Source organism: Micropterus dolomieu, linkage group LG09, assembly GCF_021292245.1.
Source record: "Micropterus dolomieu isolate WLL.071019.BEF.003 ecotype Adirondacks linkage group LG09, ASM2129224v1, whole genome shotgun sequence".
In the NCBI taxonomy this organism is placed as follows: Eukaryota; Metazoa; Chordata; class Actinopteri; order Centrarchiformes; family Centrarchidae; genus Micropterus; species Micropterus dolomieu.
The window spans coordinates 17511135-17530414 of record NC_060158.1 but is presented as its reverse complement, the minus strand read 5'-3'; the positions used below and the strand labels follow the sequence as shown (position 1 = coordinate 17530414).

The window sequence follows — 19280 nt, the reverse complement described above, 5'->3', positions numbered from 1 at the left end:
TGTGGTTAGTTTTTTATTCTTCCGATTATCCCAACAGCTCCAATCTTTTGTGAATCACCCATCCCATTTCGGCTACCCTCTCCTTCACATCAAGTAATCATCATCATCATCCCTTTTGCATCATCAGTAGTTTTAGAGGTGCTTTACAATAGCTCTATCCCTCTCTGGTCCCTTAAACCAAACATTATATACAAAACGTCACACAAAACACGAGTACTCTTACATGTTTACCTACTGTATCCATTGACTAGCATGAATATCTCATATTCGTGACTTTAAAAGGACCACAGATACCAAACATTGCTTAGTGATAAGCAGTCCTCTGCAAATACAGCTGCTATTCAACAAACATTTCAACAACAGTTACACTGCATCTCTTGGTCCTTGGATCCCAGTAGGAACACCAACAGGGTGGGGGAAAAAATAATCCAAACAGGAGTGTCCATTTCAAGTACAGTTTACACACAGGAGTCTTAACAAAACGGTCTGGCACAGCCAAGTAGAAGGATTAAATTAAACAGTCGCTACCTTTAAGGCTTTCTGTGTCTAAATAAAATCAAGTGCATCAAGCCAGTGTTGTTTTCCTTGGTTTTTTTTGCATTTTAAATGTTCTAAATATATTTGACATCCACTGGCACGTTTCAGTTCGGCACAAACATTCTTTCAGGACCTATCAAAGGCACGGTGACAGATGAGTTTAGAGGGTATTCTTAGTTTTACACAACAGGGAAGAATAGATTACAACATTCCTGTCAACTCAACAAGCCCTCTAGGACAAATTGCACTTAGTACAAATGCTTAATGGATGCTTCAAGTCCTGTTCAGGCAGCATTCTACCATGAAACTGGTTCCACAGTCAAAGAGTTGAGAAGCAGTCTAGTTTGACCGGAGTGATCTCTCTCCACCGCTTTCCTCTCACATGATGGGGCATGTTAGGAAGTAGCTGGTTCAGGGCAACATGATGCTGACCTTACATTCCTGGCGCATCTTCTTTGAGCAGCCCATCTTTAAATTGGATATTTTTTTGACATCTAATAACAAAGCATGAGGATTTAACAAGGCTAATTAATATGAATTGCACATTGAGGAAACATTTTGTAGTGCAGCTTGATTTTGCACGTGGTTTTCTAGGAAATACTTTCTCTTCAATCTCTTTGAAAGGCACTTCATGCTGGATAGTCAAATCAGCCTCACCGCTTTCAAGGGGCTGCATTAGATGACAGAACACAGAACAATGATGAGACTGCAGATGGGCACTGGACTCTGTTTTGGTTGCAGAGGCACTTGGATGAGAGCAACACCAAAGTAAAAGTCAGTTAAGTTAAGTTCAGCTGGTCTCTCCTTAAAAAGACCAAATAAACCCTCGCCTTGCAATTCTCATTCTCATTCACATGGGTATAAAAAGCGCTGAGTTGGGTTAATCGTTGGCTTAAAGTTTTTTCAGCACCTTTTTATTTGCTCGCCATTCCCATTCAGATTGAGTGCAGACTGGGAGAGAATTGAGAGCAGCGAAGAAGACATCCACTCTAGTAATTGCACTATGGTAAAACAAGGTCACTTGAGGTTCCCTGCTACTTCCTCTCTCCCTCCTCCTACCACTCAAACTTCCACTGCTGGTTCTTGTCTCCTGGATTACACTGCCTCATCTGTGCGTCTGTGCGGCCCTCTGGTGTGCGGTAGGTTGTCACACACATGTCTGAGTGGGGATGGTAGATGGTCCCGTCCTGAGGGGATTTAAGGAGAACATTTCGATTAGAGGTAGAATAAGAATGTGTGTGAAATTTAGTCCTTAGAGAGTGCAATGTGTGTGTGAACCCCTACCTTTCTGAACTCCCAGATGATGCTGGGGGGTTTGAGCTCTCTATCACTAGGACAGTGCCTCATGCCGATGGACGTCTGCCCCTCGAGTACTTCAGCACACAGCTCTGTCACTGAGTTGAAACGGATCTCCTTTTGAGATGTATATTCAAAGTACTGCAGCAGAAGAGAGGCATGGTTACGTGGTTATTTGTTCTGAATATACAGCATGAATGTGTGTGTCTTTGATTTCATGGCAAATAAAATTACTTTTTCCAACCGGAGAGTAGTCACTGAGATTAAAACACTGCTCTGCCTCCTCTCCAGTTGTTTTGGTTAATCTCTCTTTTAACCGTAATCTCTCTTCTTTATTAGGGAAGCCTTTCAACAGGCACAATAGGGCAGTTTGGCATGTTTTTTTCTCCTGGGATTACAGGATGTTTTCCTCTTATTCTGCTGTGGGATCAAGTCCTGGCTAAGCTACCATGTCTGCGTGCGTGTCGAGGGATCTCATCAGCAGAGACAGGGCCTTGGCCCTCTCAATCAGCTAGACGTGAACACAAACATGATTTCAACATGCAGGCCCACAGGGACAAAAGATACAACACTCCCTAGGCTACCCGTTAAACGTAGGGTCAGGTAATCAATCTTCATACTTCCCCATCCTTCTCTTCACATCTCATACATCTTTCAGGTGCATCGGGGCCCGTAATGGTCATTTAAAAGACTCACCCGGGGCCCCTGTGTCTGGCTTCAAACTTATTTACCCAGGCTGTGCCATTCATTCTGCCTGTGAGTCTCATGTATCTTTTAAATGGAACGTGGTTCTTATGTGGGCCAGGAAAGGGGGAGCAGGAGGGAGGCAGGTGGAGGGCCCTCAGGTTTTTGTTTCAGCGGGGAGCCATTCAAACATTGATTTTCAGTCACACATGGTGCTTTTTGTGACTGGAGACACCTGATGCAGTGCATCAGTGGGGTAATCAGAGATAGAAGCAGGTTGGAGATTCACAGAAAGGAACTCTGCCTATTGTCTGACTCCAACATTAAATATACATCCTCACAGACAAATAATCTGCTGGTTGCTAAATCATCCATCAATTTTGTTGGCAGGTATTCAGTTTAAAAGTACCAGTGATTGAATTGCACACTATTTTCAGCTATATGTGGATACAATACCAAACTTAGTTTTTCCTTTCATTACATTCAAGTCGTGCTGGACACAGCAGCAGAGAGCAATTTTCTGGCGGGAATCAACTGTGGCAGCTCGTTTTAGGGGTGAACAGAAAGCGCTGACATTTTCAGTTACATCTCTCACTGGGCCAAGAGAGGTTGTGACATTGTCATTGACAAGAGAAAATACGTGCACAAGAGAGAAAGACAGAACAAAAGCGTGGATTGCTTAATGTACCTGGTTGCCTCCCTGGCCATGGCAGCTGAACAGAGAAAGGTGGGAACCTGTGGGACTGTGCTCTGGAGCATTGTAGTCAAGACACTCTGAGTGTATCCCCGAGCTGCGCACCTGGCAGGAAGAGAAGAATACATAGTTAGTAACCATCAGCAAAAAATACAATGCTGTAGTTTCTCTTGTTGGTTTTATTCTCTACAGGCAGGTCCAACTGTAAGGTCACATACAGACACAATGGTTACATCATGGTGGCTGAAATATATTAATTTCAAAACCCAACATTGAGCCACCCAAGAATTTTGTTGGAATAATCCACCAGCTGTCTGGCTGATAATGGTCTTGAGTCCAGTCCAAATGTGTTTCAAAGACTTGTTCGTCTTGTTTGTCCAGCCTTATCACATTACACAGAACTTTCCTATATCATGCACCAGCGTAACACCCAGTTTCAGGTTCAAAATAAATGGAATTAAGAAAACATAACACAACTGCAATGCCATTTCTTTTTCACTTCAGTAACTAGGCTGGTGCAAATCAGGACATGATCTCTGGTTAGGAATACAGATATGCATAGCAAACACTCACAGCCCCGTGCCAGCCCGGCCTGTCCTCAGGTACATGTAGTTCAGGGTAGACATTCTTCAGATACCAATCAAAACTGTTGCATTTCAGCCTCTCCCTCAGCAGCAGTCGCTCTGAGATATCCCCATAGGTTTCCTGTAACATAAGCACACAATGAACACCTTTCCAAAATCGGTGTGGATCTAGATGTCTTTCACTGGCAGGCGAGGTTGCTAAAGTTTATCAAGGACACGCCTAGTTAACTTAATTCAATATTTGAGGCACCTTCAGTAAAAAAACAAATAATCACCCCGTAAAGGTAAATAGTTAAATCCTGGATATCACAGCTGAATCCTACATGAATCTAAACAACCATAACCTAATGGCATCACCAAGTAGCAGGTGATAAGATAGCTTAGTTTGCAGAGGTAGGGAACTCCGCCTTAAGCAACTCAAAGTCCAGAACACTCACACACCTTAAATATTTGCACTGCATGAGGGTGAAATGTCACTATTGGGTCTCACAGATACACTAAACTATTTCAGTCACAAACTTAGTGCCCCAGCTAGTGTTTCAAGATCAGAATACAAAGAACATGTTGCTGAGATGAACAATGGAGAATGCAGTTTCTCGTAAAAACAAATAAATAAATAAATAAATAAGATTTTAAATCCTTTTTTTAATCCTTTGTGATAACTCTTAATACATCTAAACCAGTCTACAATAAATCTCCAAATCCAGGACACAGACTCTCAGTAACAATGACTGCTGGGTGTTCTTGGGAAAATAATTTAGAACCTGCTTATAATAAATCTGGAAGACAGTAAACTGGTCGTCCATCTGTTTGAACATTGCAAAAAAAAAAAAAAAAAAAAAAAACATCAAATCAATATAAGTAACTAAATGCACTTAATGAAAATGGATGACGCACTATTTCCAAGATTACAGTCTATAGCTCTGCAGTCTGTTAACATATTATGACAGCAGCTGGTGATCTGGTCTTGCAGTACTGTGCTCAATCTCCCCCTGACCAGGTAATTTATTGTTTGATCAAAGATCCCTGACATTAATAATGTACTTTTTTTTTCAGATAGGTGAAACTGAGACACATGAATTTTTGATGGTGCCCAATACTCAGAACCTGAGAGGCACAGCACATGCGGTACGTGCACATACGGCTGACCCAGTCAGACGGACAGTGTTTCATCATATGTTGACATCTAAGTAGGTAAATCATATCATATAAAACATCTAAATCTAACATCAAAGGTAAGCAGCCCTGTAACATGGTACTGTTAGGTGTAACGTGGCATTCCTGTAGGGCTCAGTGTCAAGAGAAGGTGTTTTTCCACATATGATTCTGGGAGTATTCTAATGTCAGCTTCTTGTGTTCCTGCTTCTGTCTAGACATACTGTTTACATACTTTTTTCCTTTTATTTGTAACTGTCCTACCTTTCTGGCTGGAGGATTCCTGTTGTAGAAGTGTTGTTTATAAGAGTCCATCCAAACCTCTGCAGCTCGTACAGTATTCTGGAGGAAGTTGGGCCGTGCATAAGGGGCCTTTTTTGGGAAGACATGGCCCACATGAGAGCAAGGGTGAATCTCCAGGCTACCCCCACACTGCCACACCTGAGGAGGTTGAACACATGACATCTTTTTTAAGATTAGATCTTCCATTAACCTCCTAACATTCCTTTTTAAAGTATTTTTGGAATACATATTCTATATTTTTGTGGTTGAACACAATGAACTCTTAAAGACAGCAGCATGCAGTGTTGTTAATCTTTCCATGTGGGCTGTTACAATGATGTACACATCAGCAGGATCAGCAGGAAATGGTTCATTTATTAACCAAGCTCATGGTCTATTATAAACCGCATGTGTTGAAATGATGTGACAACAACTGGGAACTTTGTCTGTTTGACTTACCTGCCAATAAACCACCAGGTAATTTGTAAGATTGCAAGCAGTCTGCCTGATCTGTCCTTGAGTACATATTAAATTGTATACTATTTGTGTCCATACATATTAGCCTAAATGTCTCCTTGAAGGAGGATACAAATTTTAATACAAATAAAATGATGATGTTTGTGGTGCTATGCTAGAGATCCCCTCTGAATGATGAACAAAGCTGTGCACAGTCTCACCATGAAAATCCAACCCCTGCTTCTTGTGAGTCATAAGAGTGCATTTGAAAACAGCTCTGATTTATAGTATAAATTTACATCGTATAATTGCTTGATCTTCCACCACGGAAAAACAAGAAGGGAAAAAAACTACAACCTTAAAAAATGAAAGGCTGTTAACATCTTTCTTAATACTTGGCTGAGCTATGTTCCAATTACACAAGGCGAAATCATTATCATATATCCATAGCCAAACACGACAGTGCCTTCCATCTTAATTCACCAGGCGTTTTTCCCCGCACCATATTTTTTTAGCACTCCAAAAACAAGGTTGAAAATCAATTCTATAAACATAAATTATGTATGGCAAAAAAGTCCCCAGTGAGAGGAATTTTTACTTCCACATGCACCACGCATCACTCTGGAAAACAACCCATTCGTCTTCACACTGAAACCACATACACTCTTTCAATCATGCACACACAATTTGTGTGCTCCAGCTACAAACACACCCATAGCTTAAAATCTGTGCCAATTTGATTGACGCAAACAAGTGAAAAGCGACACCGATATCACAGCAGCCAATACCAGGGTGCAGTTTCAGGTGTCATGGCTGACAAGTGATCTGACACTGACATGTGTCGCTCTCACATCAGCTACCCACAGACTGTTTGCTGTTAGATGGATGAATCAAAGGCCATAAAAAATATTTTCTTTGGTAATGAATTGAAAATAAACCTCAATTAATTTATGTTTCTGTCTACTCTTTATCTCATTCAAAAGAAAACAACCTGAATGAATCAGTTTTCCCAATATTTTTTTTAAAAAGCCGTTCTTTGGTCTCATATTGCGAAGTGGCATAGGTAAAAGAAGTGGTCCTCACTGAAGGAGAACTGAACTCACCCTAAAAGAGAGCTCCAGGTTTTCTCCTCCCCACACGTCCATGCCCATGTCATATGTGCCCAGGTGCTCAAAGTAGGCCTTGCTCACAGCAAATAATCCACCTGCCATTGTCGGAGACCTGGGCAAAACAGTGAAAATACTTTAGAATGGTAATTCATTTTCCAATCCTAACAGCTTCCACAGACGTGAATTGTCTGTTTTCGATTACACCGCCTTAAGAAGACGTGAACCACCTTAATAAAAGAAGCATTTAAAGAGTATGTACACCCAAGCTAATAATCATGCTTGTTTTTTAGCTATTCCACAGGCTCGACTGAAGACAGGGGAGATTGTGCCTTTCGTGTGGCCACAAGGAATGAACTTCCCATTTTCATTAGATCATGCCTGACTACATTCTAAGACGAGTCTCGTCTTAGAATGTATTTTTATTCTTAGGCGTTCGAGTCAGTATAGGGACACTGATGCTTATCTGTCCTGTTCTATTTATTGCTGTATGTTTCGTCATTGTTGATGTTTTATTATTGCTGTATGTTTTTATCTGATTGATCTGCTTTTTTGTGTTGTTTGCAATTGCATTACTTTGTACAGAACTTTGTTCAACAGAGGTTGTTTTTAAATGTGCTTTATAAATACATTGACTTGACTTGCCATGTAGTGGTTGCTGCAAGGTCTGGTGGGAAAGACTTCATAATATAAATTTGTAAAATCATGCACCACAGCTAGGTGTGATCACAAGCACAAGAGACTATATAAAGAGCAACAGACTTTCACCTTTCAACCCATAGCATCATTAAAGCACTGCCTCTCCCCCACACAATATTTCATGCAAAGTGGCAGCTTCAGCTGGAGGCAGGGTGAACTAAAAGTTGATAAAAAAGTTGTGGATTGTATTCCCATATCTCTGACAGTTTGTGTTGTTTATTACTGCATTATGTGTGTATAACAAAACTAAAAGGAGGATTGATAATTAGAATAGAACAAATGTTTTCAGTATGGGATTGTTAAAAATTAACAAAAGTTAATAAATCACCCTGATTATGTAGATTTATTGACCCAAGTAACAGATCAGTCAAACATTCTTAGAGTGCAATAGAAGTGGAAATGTAGTAAGGAAGTAATAAAGTAATAATAAAATATAGCCGCGAGCAGCAATAATCGGGATCCAAGCAAGTCGTGAAAAACGCAACATTTGACATTTTCAGAGGAGAAGAACAGACACAGACGACTTAAGAGATTAAAGTGATGAAATAATTTGGACTTTCAGATAATTGGGGAAACGCAAACTTGATTTTTACAGCATAACCTCGAGATCAGAAAGTGTTATTATATGTACCTGACTACTTGGTGACATGTTCAACCCACTTGCAGCATTTTGTGTTTCCAAGATTTAAAGTTTAAGCTGCACAAACACTTTTAAGCAGAGAAAAATAAGAAGAAAGTGTCACGGGATCCAAATAAAATAGAGATCTTAGACTCACTATGATCTGAACACCTCTATTTGAGCAAGTCTGACTCAGTCACCTGGGGATTTGAACCCTGGAACTTCAGATTTCCAAAGTTGGTGACTCACTGGCTGAGGCACTGGTGAGAGGCTGTTTCCATACACCTTCTCACAAGTTCAGGTACATCACAAGTTATGGCAAGATACTGAATATCACTGCAGACTCACCATTTGACCAATCTGAAAATCCTTTGCGACACTTCATATCGGCCATCTACAGAACAACTGTGTTGATTTTGGTAGCGTTTGAAGAAAGACTTGTGGAGATATAGATGTTCATTAATGTGCTGTAAAAATTTCAGCTTTCTAGGACGTACGGGTGATTTTCGTCGATTAATTGAAGCTTGGAATGAGAAATGTCTAGAAATTTACATTTCTTGTAATAAGCCACGCCCAGTTTGAGCAATCATTACCAAATTTTATGCCTCAAATGAGTAGTAACCCTAGATCGTACAATCCAAATTTTGTTTGAATCCATGCAGCGAATTGTGAGGTATGAATTTTGGTGAGTGTAGCACCCCCTAGTGGAAGAATATCCCAGGACTGCTCAACGAAGCTTGGACCGAGCATCTGAACGGACTCGTCAAGTTTGGTTACAATAGCTTAAGCCAACTTTGGATTTACGGGCATTTACGTAAAATTGTACGTAAATACACAAAAGTAAAAATTTATGGGAAAAAAAAACAGATTGACATATCAAAATTCTTTTGATAACTTTTGATCAGCGACATCTGTAGATGATCCTGAAAGTTTCAGGTCAATTGGCAAAACCGTCTGAGACGAGTTTGCAAAAATAGGTTTTTTTGAGAAGTGATAAAAAGTCACATAATTTGACATTTTTGGAGCAGAAGACCATTGAAGCAAATATGCAGATGAATCCAGAGGTTAAAATGATGAAAGAAGTTTGACTCTAAATGAAGCAGTTTCCGAAATAATTGCAAAAACGCAAAGTTAGTTGTTATAGCGCCACCATGAGGTCTATGGTCATTTTTTTGCCTGAGTAGTGGTGGAATTTGCAACCTACGTGCCAATTTTGGTGCGTTTTCGGCCAGCAGTTTTTGCTGCCCAAACACTTTTAGCGAAAAGTGAGAAAAGGGAAAGAAAGAAAGAAAGAAAGAAAGAAAGAAAGGGTGAGAGGTGTATTACATTTTTAAGAGCAGACCTCTCTACACTGGTGGGTGCCAATCTGATAAAGTGATCTCCCGTGGGAGTAGACATTGTTAAGTATCATACTGTCACCTGATGGGGTCGATGCGAGACTTGCGCCTCTTGCGTTCCACTGCTGGGACTGAGTGCCATTGAAATGTCAGTCTCCAGTCAAAACCTCCGATCATCGGCTCGTCCGTCTGCATGTAAAACTCAAAGGTGTTCCAGTCGATGGTGTCGATCACAGGACACACGATGGTACTGGCGTTCTCGCCAATCCTAAACACCCAGCATGGCCAATAATGTGTAGAAAAAAGGGGGAGGGGGGAAAAAAAGACAAAAACACAAAACCGGTTTAGTATTTGGTGTTGCTTTCACCTTTGTACAAATACAAAACACAAAAGTTTCTTTGAGTTTAAATCTTCAGAAAGCTGTTACCCATCTAATATGATCAACCCACCTTTCCAGCAGAGGCTCAATCCAGCCAGGGACGCACTCACAGTGGCAATCAAGGAATGTCAGTACATCACCAGTAGCATAGGTGGCACCGATGAGACGTGCCCGGACCAGACCCTCCCTTTTGTTGGTGCGGATAAGTCGCACACGTTTCAGATTGCTGATGTAGTCAGCTAGTTGGGATTTCAGGTAGCCTATTTGTCATAACACACACACACACACACACACACATCCATGTAACATTAAAGTAATGTTATTTCCTCGTCCGACATTTTGGCCACTAGAGGACAGAAGAAAAGACAAAGCAAACTGAGAGATAAACAGCTACTGCCCAACCAGTGGCTTATGAAGTTTCTAATGGCTAACATTTTAGCAAACATGGCATTCATTTGGAGTTGTCACCACCCAATGAATGTAGGTCCAATATTCTGTTTCCCTTTCCTCTGTTGTGCTATGTAATGCTATGTGAAATACCAGTAACTAATATTTATTGCACATTTATCTTGTGAGTACATCACATTAAAACATACATTGTGTCATCAGCACTCCTTTTATGGTCTAAGGGCAAGTGAGGTTAATACAAGGCTTGGTATGCAAGATCCTGTTCAACCAAGTTGGAAACATGAGAGAAAGCTGTCAGTCCTCCAGTCGCTGTCTGGCCGAAGTCACCGTCCTGGTTGGGGAGTGGCATGTCTAGCATTGCATTTAGGCAGGGTGGTCAGAGGAGAGGAAATGATGTCATGGCAGCTCAGTGCACACTGAAGTAATCATGGCGTAATGTCTCCGATACACAGACTAGCTGGGACTGAATACTAATTCCATTAAGACAGATGGACATCAAACTATTCCTATATCCAGTTTCTAAGACTTCATTCAGAGTTAGCAGGGGTCCACCGAAATCAGTTCATATTCCATTCACTGATGGAGACAGTGAGATGTGGTCGAAAGTTCAGAAAAGCTAGTAAGTTGACCTTTGAGTTGAGACTATTTTGTCACATACTTTTCCCAAGATGAACTTCCAAGCAGATTTTCAAACCTGTGTCACATAGATGCTGACACTGCACAGCTACATTCAAGATACAATACATGAAGTAGTTCTTGTTTTGCCTTTTTGTTTTTCCAGGGCCTGGAGATAAGAGTCTGCTATCCTTCAAGTGCACCTAATTCCGTCATTAATATAAGGTGTCCTAACAGGTTTTTGAGGATGTTTTTTGTTCTTATTGATGTTGGAACCAATCCGGGGACATTTTCTATTCACTGTTCCCACAGATAGCATCTTTATTTCTATATATAGCAGACTGCTGCTCGACTCGTTCTCTTGTACGCTGTCAATGCGAAGACATCAGAGCACAACTGAGGTTTGGTTTGTCCGCTTTACTGAACTAGGCCAAGACTGTCAGTCCTCTCTGTTCCTGGGCTTGAAAGACTTTTTCCCTTCAGTTTTATTCTTACAGACAAAGAAATAACACATTAGTTTATTTATCAGTGTAGAGGGTCAGACCTCGGTCACTGTAGTCGTCAATGAGGATGATCTCTTTCAACAGGATGGCAGGCGTGGTCTCCAGGACACTGTGAACTGTCCTCAGCAGGGTGGACCAGGCCTCGTTGTAGAAGGCTATGATCACAGAGGTGGTGGGTAAATGCCGGTAGTCAAACTTCTTACTTCGGCATCTGAGGTGTGTTTGTGTGCGTGGGTGGGGTGGGGTGGGGTGGGGGAAGAGACAGACACAGTTCACATAAGCAACAGTACATACTTTTTTCATATGGCCAGATCGGCTTCAGCAGCTATTGAGGCAGGAGGAGTGTCTGGTCTTAATCCAGATGGCAGTCATTAAAACAATAACGAGCAGCAGAAATATGGATGGGGGTGGGGAGGGTATCACACCAGTGAGCAACATACCACAGCAGTGCTCTTGGACAGACCACAGAAACTTGAACAAACAGAGAAGAGAGCAGAACAGAGAGGGGGGACAGGGCAACACTGGAGGAAAATTGAAGTGAAAAACTGGAAAATTGAGAGAATGAGAACAAAGGAGGCATGGAGGGAGAAAAAAAACATGAGAAAGAGAGCCTTCTGTGAGCTCTATTTTTATGAATCAGTGGCATACAACACTGACAGTGTAAACACTGACACAGGCTAAATTACTTCTGGTAAGTTTGTAGCCAGGGGCTAAACCCACAACTATGACACTGTTGGAAGTGGGTTGGGGTTAGAACAAATATGTTATGCCCTAGCATTAGCCTAGTCACAGCCAATCATGAGAGAGCAGTCTAAAGTGAATCTGCCACAAAACCTGCTCACTGGAGGAAAGTGATGTAACAATGGAGTAGGTGCAGAACTGCAATACCACCTTAAAATAAATTAGGTTGAGAGGACGTGACACATTTGCTTACAGTGTTGCTATGCATAAAGAAAAACAGAAACGGCAGCACACAACAACAAAAGGAGACACGCACCATCTGATTTCTGTGAAGGATACAAATTAAATCTCACGCCCTGGTGACTGACTTGTAGGGTTAGGTATCCTTTCAATTTCATTTCACCACTTATGATTCCGAGTCTACTTATCAAATCTGGTTCTTATCAAATCCCAGTTCTGATTCCAACCCCTTCATGGCTAAAGGGAAAGGAGTTTCTGTACTAGAGGGGCGTCTATGGAGACTCATATAAAAACAGGATCTAAGGAAAATATATATTGGAATAATTTGTGGACATCATTCGTTTACTTTCAATATAAAAGGTGAACGTCAACTCATCTGTGTTTTATACCTGAGTGTGTGACGTTAGCATTAGCTGTGTCTGCGACGTCACTGACACAGACACATTTTGCTGTGTCGTTCTCTTTTTTAGATAAGCCAAACTTTGGAGCATTTGCAGCGGTCCGCCATGGTCCAGGAATGTAAACAGAAGTACTCTCTTCTCGCATGCTTTGTTGTAGGTCCGTGAAGCAGGTCCTGGCAGATAAGTACTTTTATGGACTATAAAATGCTCACTGCAGTTCCAGAACGACTGCAATATGCAAAAAAACTTAGGAAACGATAAGCAGAATCAAAATGCACATGTCTTAACGAATGCAAGGTTCTTGGCAATTTGGTAACGGTTCCAACTTGGAACCAGTTCTCAATACCCAACCCTGCTGACTGGCGGATCTATGCCGGACGTCATTCACAGCTCAGCTACATGTGTATAATTATAAAAACATTATCAAAGTAGAACTAGCTGACATATCATCCACAAAACAAGTCTGTAAGCTTATGAATAGAATCTGTTCATGCAAAAATAGCACTGAGCACCACTGTGTCTTGCACCTCCGTCATGGTATGGGCAGGCGGACGGAGAAGCACATGAGTTCCTTGACACCAAAATCGCACCCCACTTCAACCCTGCCAGCTCACTCCTTACTGCGTCTGTACTACCACTTACATCAGATGTACAAGAACCAGTCACCAAAACACCAAAAGGTAGCAAGCAAAGGAAATAAAATGTGCACTTGTCAGAAATGTCTCCCTGCCAGCGCAAAGTCCCATCATGCCACGTCATAAAAGTGACAAAAGTGCAGTGACTGTTTTAAAACAAAATGCTGCCATGAAATGCTATAAAGCTGCAGGAGAGATAATGATATGTTGTTTGAATGTTACCCTTGCATAAGCACAGGGTCTGACTTTCAACCTTCCCGGCGAGTTCCTCAGCCCTGTGAGAAGATCAAAGCATCTTTACAGTCTACCTTTGGATATGCAGGCATCCCGCTGGTAAAATGATTTATTACAGTTTCACCGGGGCGACCTCTGAGATTCATTTTTCTGTGTCTGCAGTTCAGTGTCGAACCATGACATGCTGAATGCAATTGAGAATATGTATCCTTAGATGTAATCATGAATCCACTGCTAAAGAGAATCTATGCTTAACTGGGGCACTCCAGGGCATGTAAAAAAACAAAAACACACAGCGTTTACACAATCAATGGTTTCCACCACATTGATGGACACACTTAATCTGGGTTTCATTAGGATGGGAGCCAGTAAGGGATAAGGCAAAGGGCGGCGGAAGGCAAAACTACTAATAAAATACATCACACTCTGTGTTTCATCACAGAGGATGAGCTGAGAATAGCTGTGCACAACAACTCTGGGTGGAATAAATCCATTCAGGCAGAGAGCTGCTCGCACCAGCTTCAATAAACCCTGCAATGCATCATGAGAGCCTCCATCCTTGTTTCAAACTGTCAGTGGAAAACTGATTCCAGTAAAGAGCTCAACTTAATCTCTATTGAGTGATTTATCCCTGACACAGTTGTAGCACAGCTATCAACTCCCTCTGCAGCGTTCAAGGCCAGAGATACATACACTGCATGTTTTGGCTGGAACTTCAAAGAAAATGGCAAGCAATAAAAAAGTGTGATTTTCAAGAAAACTATTTTAGTCAACTTCGGACTATTGGCTCATTCGTGTTTAGGATGCCTTTTTATTCTACTTACTCATTCATCCTGTGGTCTTGGATGTGCCGATGGAGGGAAATCTTATCACTGACATAGATATTGATGGCGTAGCGCTCCACACTGTCCTGCTCCTCCTTCTTTTCTTCAGGGCTGAGGTTTAGGTGTGCGGCCCGACCCCACTCTCCCGGTGCATTACTGTCTGGTGGAGACTTAACGTAGAGAGGCCTAGCCAGCTGCCCATCAGCCCCACTCTCCTCTATAGGGAGCTGCCTCGCCTGGAGATTGTGGTCATTGTCTTCCTCCTCTCCAGAGGAAGAGGAAGGGAGAGCAGAGCGGGCTAAAAGAAGGTAGCCCAGCCACAGCAGCCACAGCAGGAAGCCTGCCTTGGCCAGCACGCCCAGTTTTCGAGAGCAACGCCCCCTCATGATAGAAAGCCCCAGGAAGGCACCGTGACAAGCTGAGCTTTGGGGTGCCCTACAGGACACAAGCTTCTGGAGAACAGAAAGAGACATAGGATTAATTTAAAAACAGAAACATGTAGGTATTGTGAGACAAATCCAAACACAGCACTAAGTAACTACTGCTTACAAGGCTGAACTCTCTAATCAAAGCTCTCACAATTAAGTTATTCACAAAAACACTTACACCCAAAAAAAGATGCTTGCCTCACAAGCGCCCTGCGGACAAAGCTCCAATATACCAGACCAGTAGTAATCAACAACAACATCATAAATATAATCGCATGCTCAGGGCTGCCTTAAGATGCTCATTACATACAAATTGCAAAGATGGAAGAGGCTAAATTATGGCTTAGAGTACATTAATGTGCTGAATAAAGTGAGTCTGTTATGCACTCTGATCTGATGAACTTCATTACAAAGGATGCAGTTTTAGTCATACTGCATCACAATGAATCTTATATGCGGAGAACAACTGTGCTGCTGTATATTTTTACACCTTCATGTGAGGTTTCCACTAAGCCACTTCACACAGCACCTTTCCTGCTGTAAGAACACCCCCGTCTTTTGTCCACAAGATCATATCATGTCACTTTCAGCTACAGCTAAAATTGTTCTGGAAAACTTTGACCTGATGATTCACATTGTCAGTGAAGCTTTTGCAATGTTCCTAACCTATACAATGTATCAAAAGCAAGTGTTCTTCATTTTCCTTCCACTGAGCCAAACAAAAAGTAGTTGCCCAAAAACCTGGGTGGGATAGAAACCTTTTTTTTTTCTTGATTTAAAAATAGGATTAGCTTGGGTTTGTGAACACACGAAGACAGCTATTTAGACATTTGTGTCTGACAGATCAGCTCAGCATGCCAGGATTTGAAAGAGGGCTGCGGTAAAAACAGACCACTTAGCTATGTTGACATTGAATTAAATGTAATCACATAATTGTGTTGCATTAATATTAGAGCAGGGTGCCATTTACAGTTGTGCCAGCCAGTGCCAGACAGGCTTAGCAGCAATACTGATGCACGCGCACACACCAGCAGTGCTTATTCTTCTGGAGCACAATGATGGTTATTTACCAATTCTGCAAAAACTGGTTAATCCTGGGAAAGGTTTGACTTTCTGTAACTTCAGAGAAAATGCTGTCAAATAAAAAGGGTGTGTGCCAGTCGAGAGTCTAAACATCTATGGTAGAAAAACTCAATTACATTTTGCTGAGTCCTTCAAGGCAGCAACACAGCCCTTTCACTCCAGCCTGGACCCTGGCCAGAGGACTCGGGAGTCCTGAGGTTACAAAATGGAGACGCCTGCAGACAAAACCCCCTTTTATTAGCTGTCCATCACACCTCAGACTCTCTCTGAATCTGATAGCCTTACTGGGTAGCTGTTTGGAACGAGCAGGAGGGCACAGAGGCCTAAAATGCAGCTTAAATCCTGCTCCACTTTTTGGCCAAGAGGGAACGAAACAAAAAAAGCGAGTGATAAGATTTGTCTTTGCTTCCCAGACTGCAATCTGTGGTGCATGTTTCACCCCGTCACGCTAACAAGACTTTAAAAAGAGAGCGCAATGAAAAAGATGGGCCAGTAATTAACATATACAGACTGGCTGCAGTTATACAGAAGAAACAAACTAGGCTTGACGTTGGAGTCACTTGATTCTCAGATGTCAGCACTGAGGTTTTAGTATTCGGAAGTACAAATAGCCAGAACGTGTGTAATATCCAACAAGTACTAGTGGAACAGGTTATACAAACACCAGTTGACAAAGCAACACTCCCCACTAACCGGTTGGCCTTTTTCAGTTTGTAAAAGACCTGTAAGACGGGATCACTGAATCTTCACAACAACACAAACATCTCTTTTCTGATAACATTCTGTGTATACAATGCTGACAGCAAGTGTTTAAAAGGAGCCAGGCTGCGATGACTGATGGCAGGCTTCATTTAAAAGCTGGGTAGTGAGGAGGTTTTTTTCCCCATCACAACGTCTCTGACACATATCCAAATAAAACCCACACAGACTTGAACTGTGCTATAAAACAGTGAGCTTTTACAAATGCTGCTTCTCTTCTCCGGCTTTACTTGAGCAGATCGGATGCCAAAAAAAAATAAATAAATAAATACTCCACTTGAAAGCAAAAGTAAAAGTCAGTGTCTTTTACAACTATACTGAAGTAAATGACTCGAGGGCGCTATCTATTGAAATAACTTCAAGGCATTATCTTCTCGGTCGGTTGGTGAGGAAATAGGTTTCACATATAGGATAGAGAATTAAGTAAGTGAGTCCCTGGCTGTCAGGAGTATGCCTGCAGTCATAAACACACAGTTGAGCAACAGGTCTTCTCGTCTAATTGATGTTAAGATCACAGTTTGTCTTAACAGTCAGCTGAGAGGATGAAAGCTTGATCTATATCTCTTAATGACCGTGCAGATTGGAGCAGCAGTGACTCAGAAGAATAATGCCAAATCTCTACTTTCCAAAGAGACACATCTACGATAAACGACTATGTGTAGCTAAATATTCGCCTGTCGGTAATTTGTAAATCTGCTGTAGTCAACTTCGCTGTCAAACCGCCGCGCCGACTGTGTGACTTCACCGGTAAACAAGCAAGGAAGTCAGGAATGCATTATAAGTTACCGACATCGCCAACAAGGAAACTACTTTCAACACAGGGTAAATAACAGTTACAAAGGCGCATTTCTCTTAAGAAAATACGAGCTAAACTTGTCAGAGTTTACCTTCACAACAAGTTACATGTCTCGGAGTTGCTTCGAGGTTTCTAAGGCCGTTGTTCGTGAGTCCGGTTGCCTTCCAGTTAAACCTCTGGCTTGCAGATGTCAGCAAACCCACATCCTCTCCTCCACGTTGGGCGACCTGTCAGAGCAACCACAAAAATAACAAAGCTTCCGGTGCGGTATTTCATAATAAAAGCACGACAGGGCTGGTTTGACGTTGCACGGAATAAAATCTCTGACCTAGCGTAAATTATTCTTTTAAAAATAACGTTACACATAAAGATTCACTAAGCCAGGCCACTGGTGAAATGTCCTTTTCCTGAGATATAGTGTACCGTTTACATTAGCTTATCGCGTCCTATTAATGTTTCCTCGTACTAACTTCCCTATATAAAAAAAGCAAGAAAAAAGATACTTTATTGGACCCTACTTCCGGTGTGTGTAGCATCATCGCCTCCATTAGCTTGTCGCAGCACTCTATGCTAACCACTGTTAGCTGTCATGTCTCTGCTGCGATTTTCCTCTGGCAGTAGGGCTGCACCAAAGATTTCTTCTGACTCGTTGACTCATTCAGTCAGTGTGTACTCTGTACTAAATGGCGAAGGTAAACTTTACCTTCAGAGTGTAGTGATGGGATCTGAAAACTTACCGACGTGAGTTTGTGACAAGTTTTAAGTGATCAAAAGCTAACGTTACAACAGAATATATCCACATAACGTTACTTGAGGGTTCTCTCGTCTCGCTTGATATAAAAATTGTCTCTTGAACGCAAAGGGGATGTTTCTCATTGCGTGTCCTCTCAACATCTCATCTTGGTGTCATAGTTAGTTGAAGTTCATCCTATTATTGTCAGAAGTTTCAATCTGTCAGTAAATTAAATGACAGAGCTGCTTAAACAAACCGCCTGTGGCATATTTATGAGCTGACAATGTGAGCTTTAAGTCTGTACGTAAAGGGCGTCACTATTTGAGATGTCAGCATACTTAAAGGCTCAGTGTATAATATTTAGGAGGACCTATTGACAGAAATGCAATATAATATATATGCTGTGTTTTCAGTGGTGTATAAAAACTTTACATAATGAACCTTGTGTTTTTATTACCTTAGAAAGAGCCATTAATATCTACATACATACACTGCGCGTCCTCTTAAATGGACCATGCCATGTTGCGGCGCCATGTTTCTACAGTAGCCCACGGTGAAAGGGCTCTACAGAGCGCGTTTTGTCATTTTTATATACAGTCTATGGTTTTGTCACTACGTTGAATACATACCAAGAAGAAGAACAAGTAATGTTAGTAGTAGTAGTCGACTCGTTTATTAGATGTAAGAAAAGAAGAGAAATTTGGACATATGGAGGCCCACAGGTATTATTTGTGTGATATAGTTATAACGGTTAGTTTGCTGTCCATTGTAGAGTGAACTAGATGTCTGCGTTTTGTTTATATGCTCTGATAATGCTGATCCAACACATCTTTGTAGCAGCGTCCATGTTGAACACACACTGAAGTCATAAGATCAACTTCACAACTTGGCAAATAAGACCATCCGAGGAGCACGTTAATGCACCCTGAGCCGCTGGTTGCAATCATAGACTGTAGGTTTGCAATTCGCAACCCTCACCACTAGAAGCTATTAAAACTGAAGCTGATGATACACTGGGCAACTTTTTCAGCAATGTTGCTGGTGGTAAGTCCGACTATGTTTTGAATGGAGAGCGGCAGGGTGGGATGGGTGGCGGAGTGGTGGGGGAAGGG

The 19280-nt window shown here is 41.7% G+C and overlaps 1 protein-coding gene across 3 annotated transcripts; it reads right to left on the bottom strand.

Moving 5' to 3' along the window:
• On the bottom strand, nucleotides 1-18644 carry poc1bl (POC1 centriolar protein homolog B (Chlamydomonas), like). Of its 3 annotated transcripts, none has more exons than XM_046058693.1 (12): nucleotides 18626-18644; nucleotides 17527-17662; nucleotides 14370-14821; nucleotides 11396-11565; nucleotides 9899-10088; nucleotides 9532-9717; nucleotides 6792-6909; nucleotides 5215-5391; nucleotides 3785-3916; nucleotides 3206-3316; nucleotides 1822-1974; nucleotides 1-1724 (listed from the first exon to the last, which is right to left on the bottom strand). In XM_046058693.1, exons 3-12 carry the CDS (start codon nucleotides 14753-14755, stop codon nucleotides 1593-1595), a joined length of 1755 nt encoding a protein of 584 aa, XP_045914649.1. In that variant the 5' UTR covers nucleotides 14756-14821; nucleotides 17527-17662; nucleotides 18626-18644; the 3' UTR covers nucleotides 1-1592. The 3 variants fall into 3 exon arrangements, with proteins under 3 accessions (XP_045914649.1, XP_045914648.1, XP_045914647.1); XM_046058692.1 differs by lacking the exon at nucleotides 18626-18644 and adding an exon at nucleotides 17954-18432; XM_046058691.1 differs by lacking the exon at nucleotides 18626-18644 and adding an exon at nucleotides 18173-18432.
• Nucleotides 18645-19280: the final 636 nt, after the last annotated feature.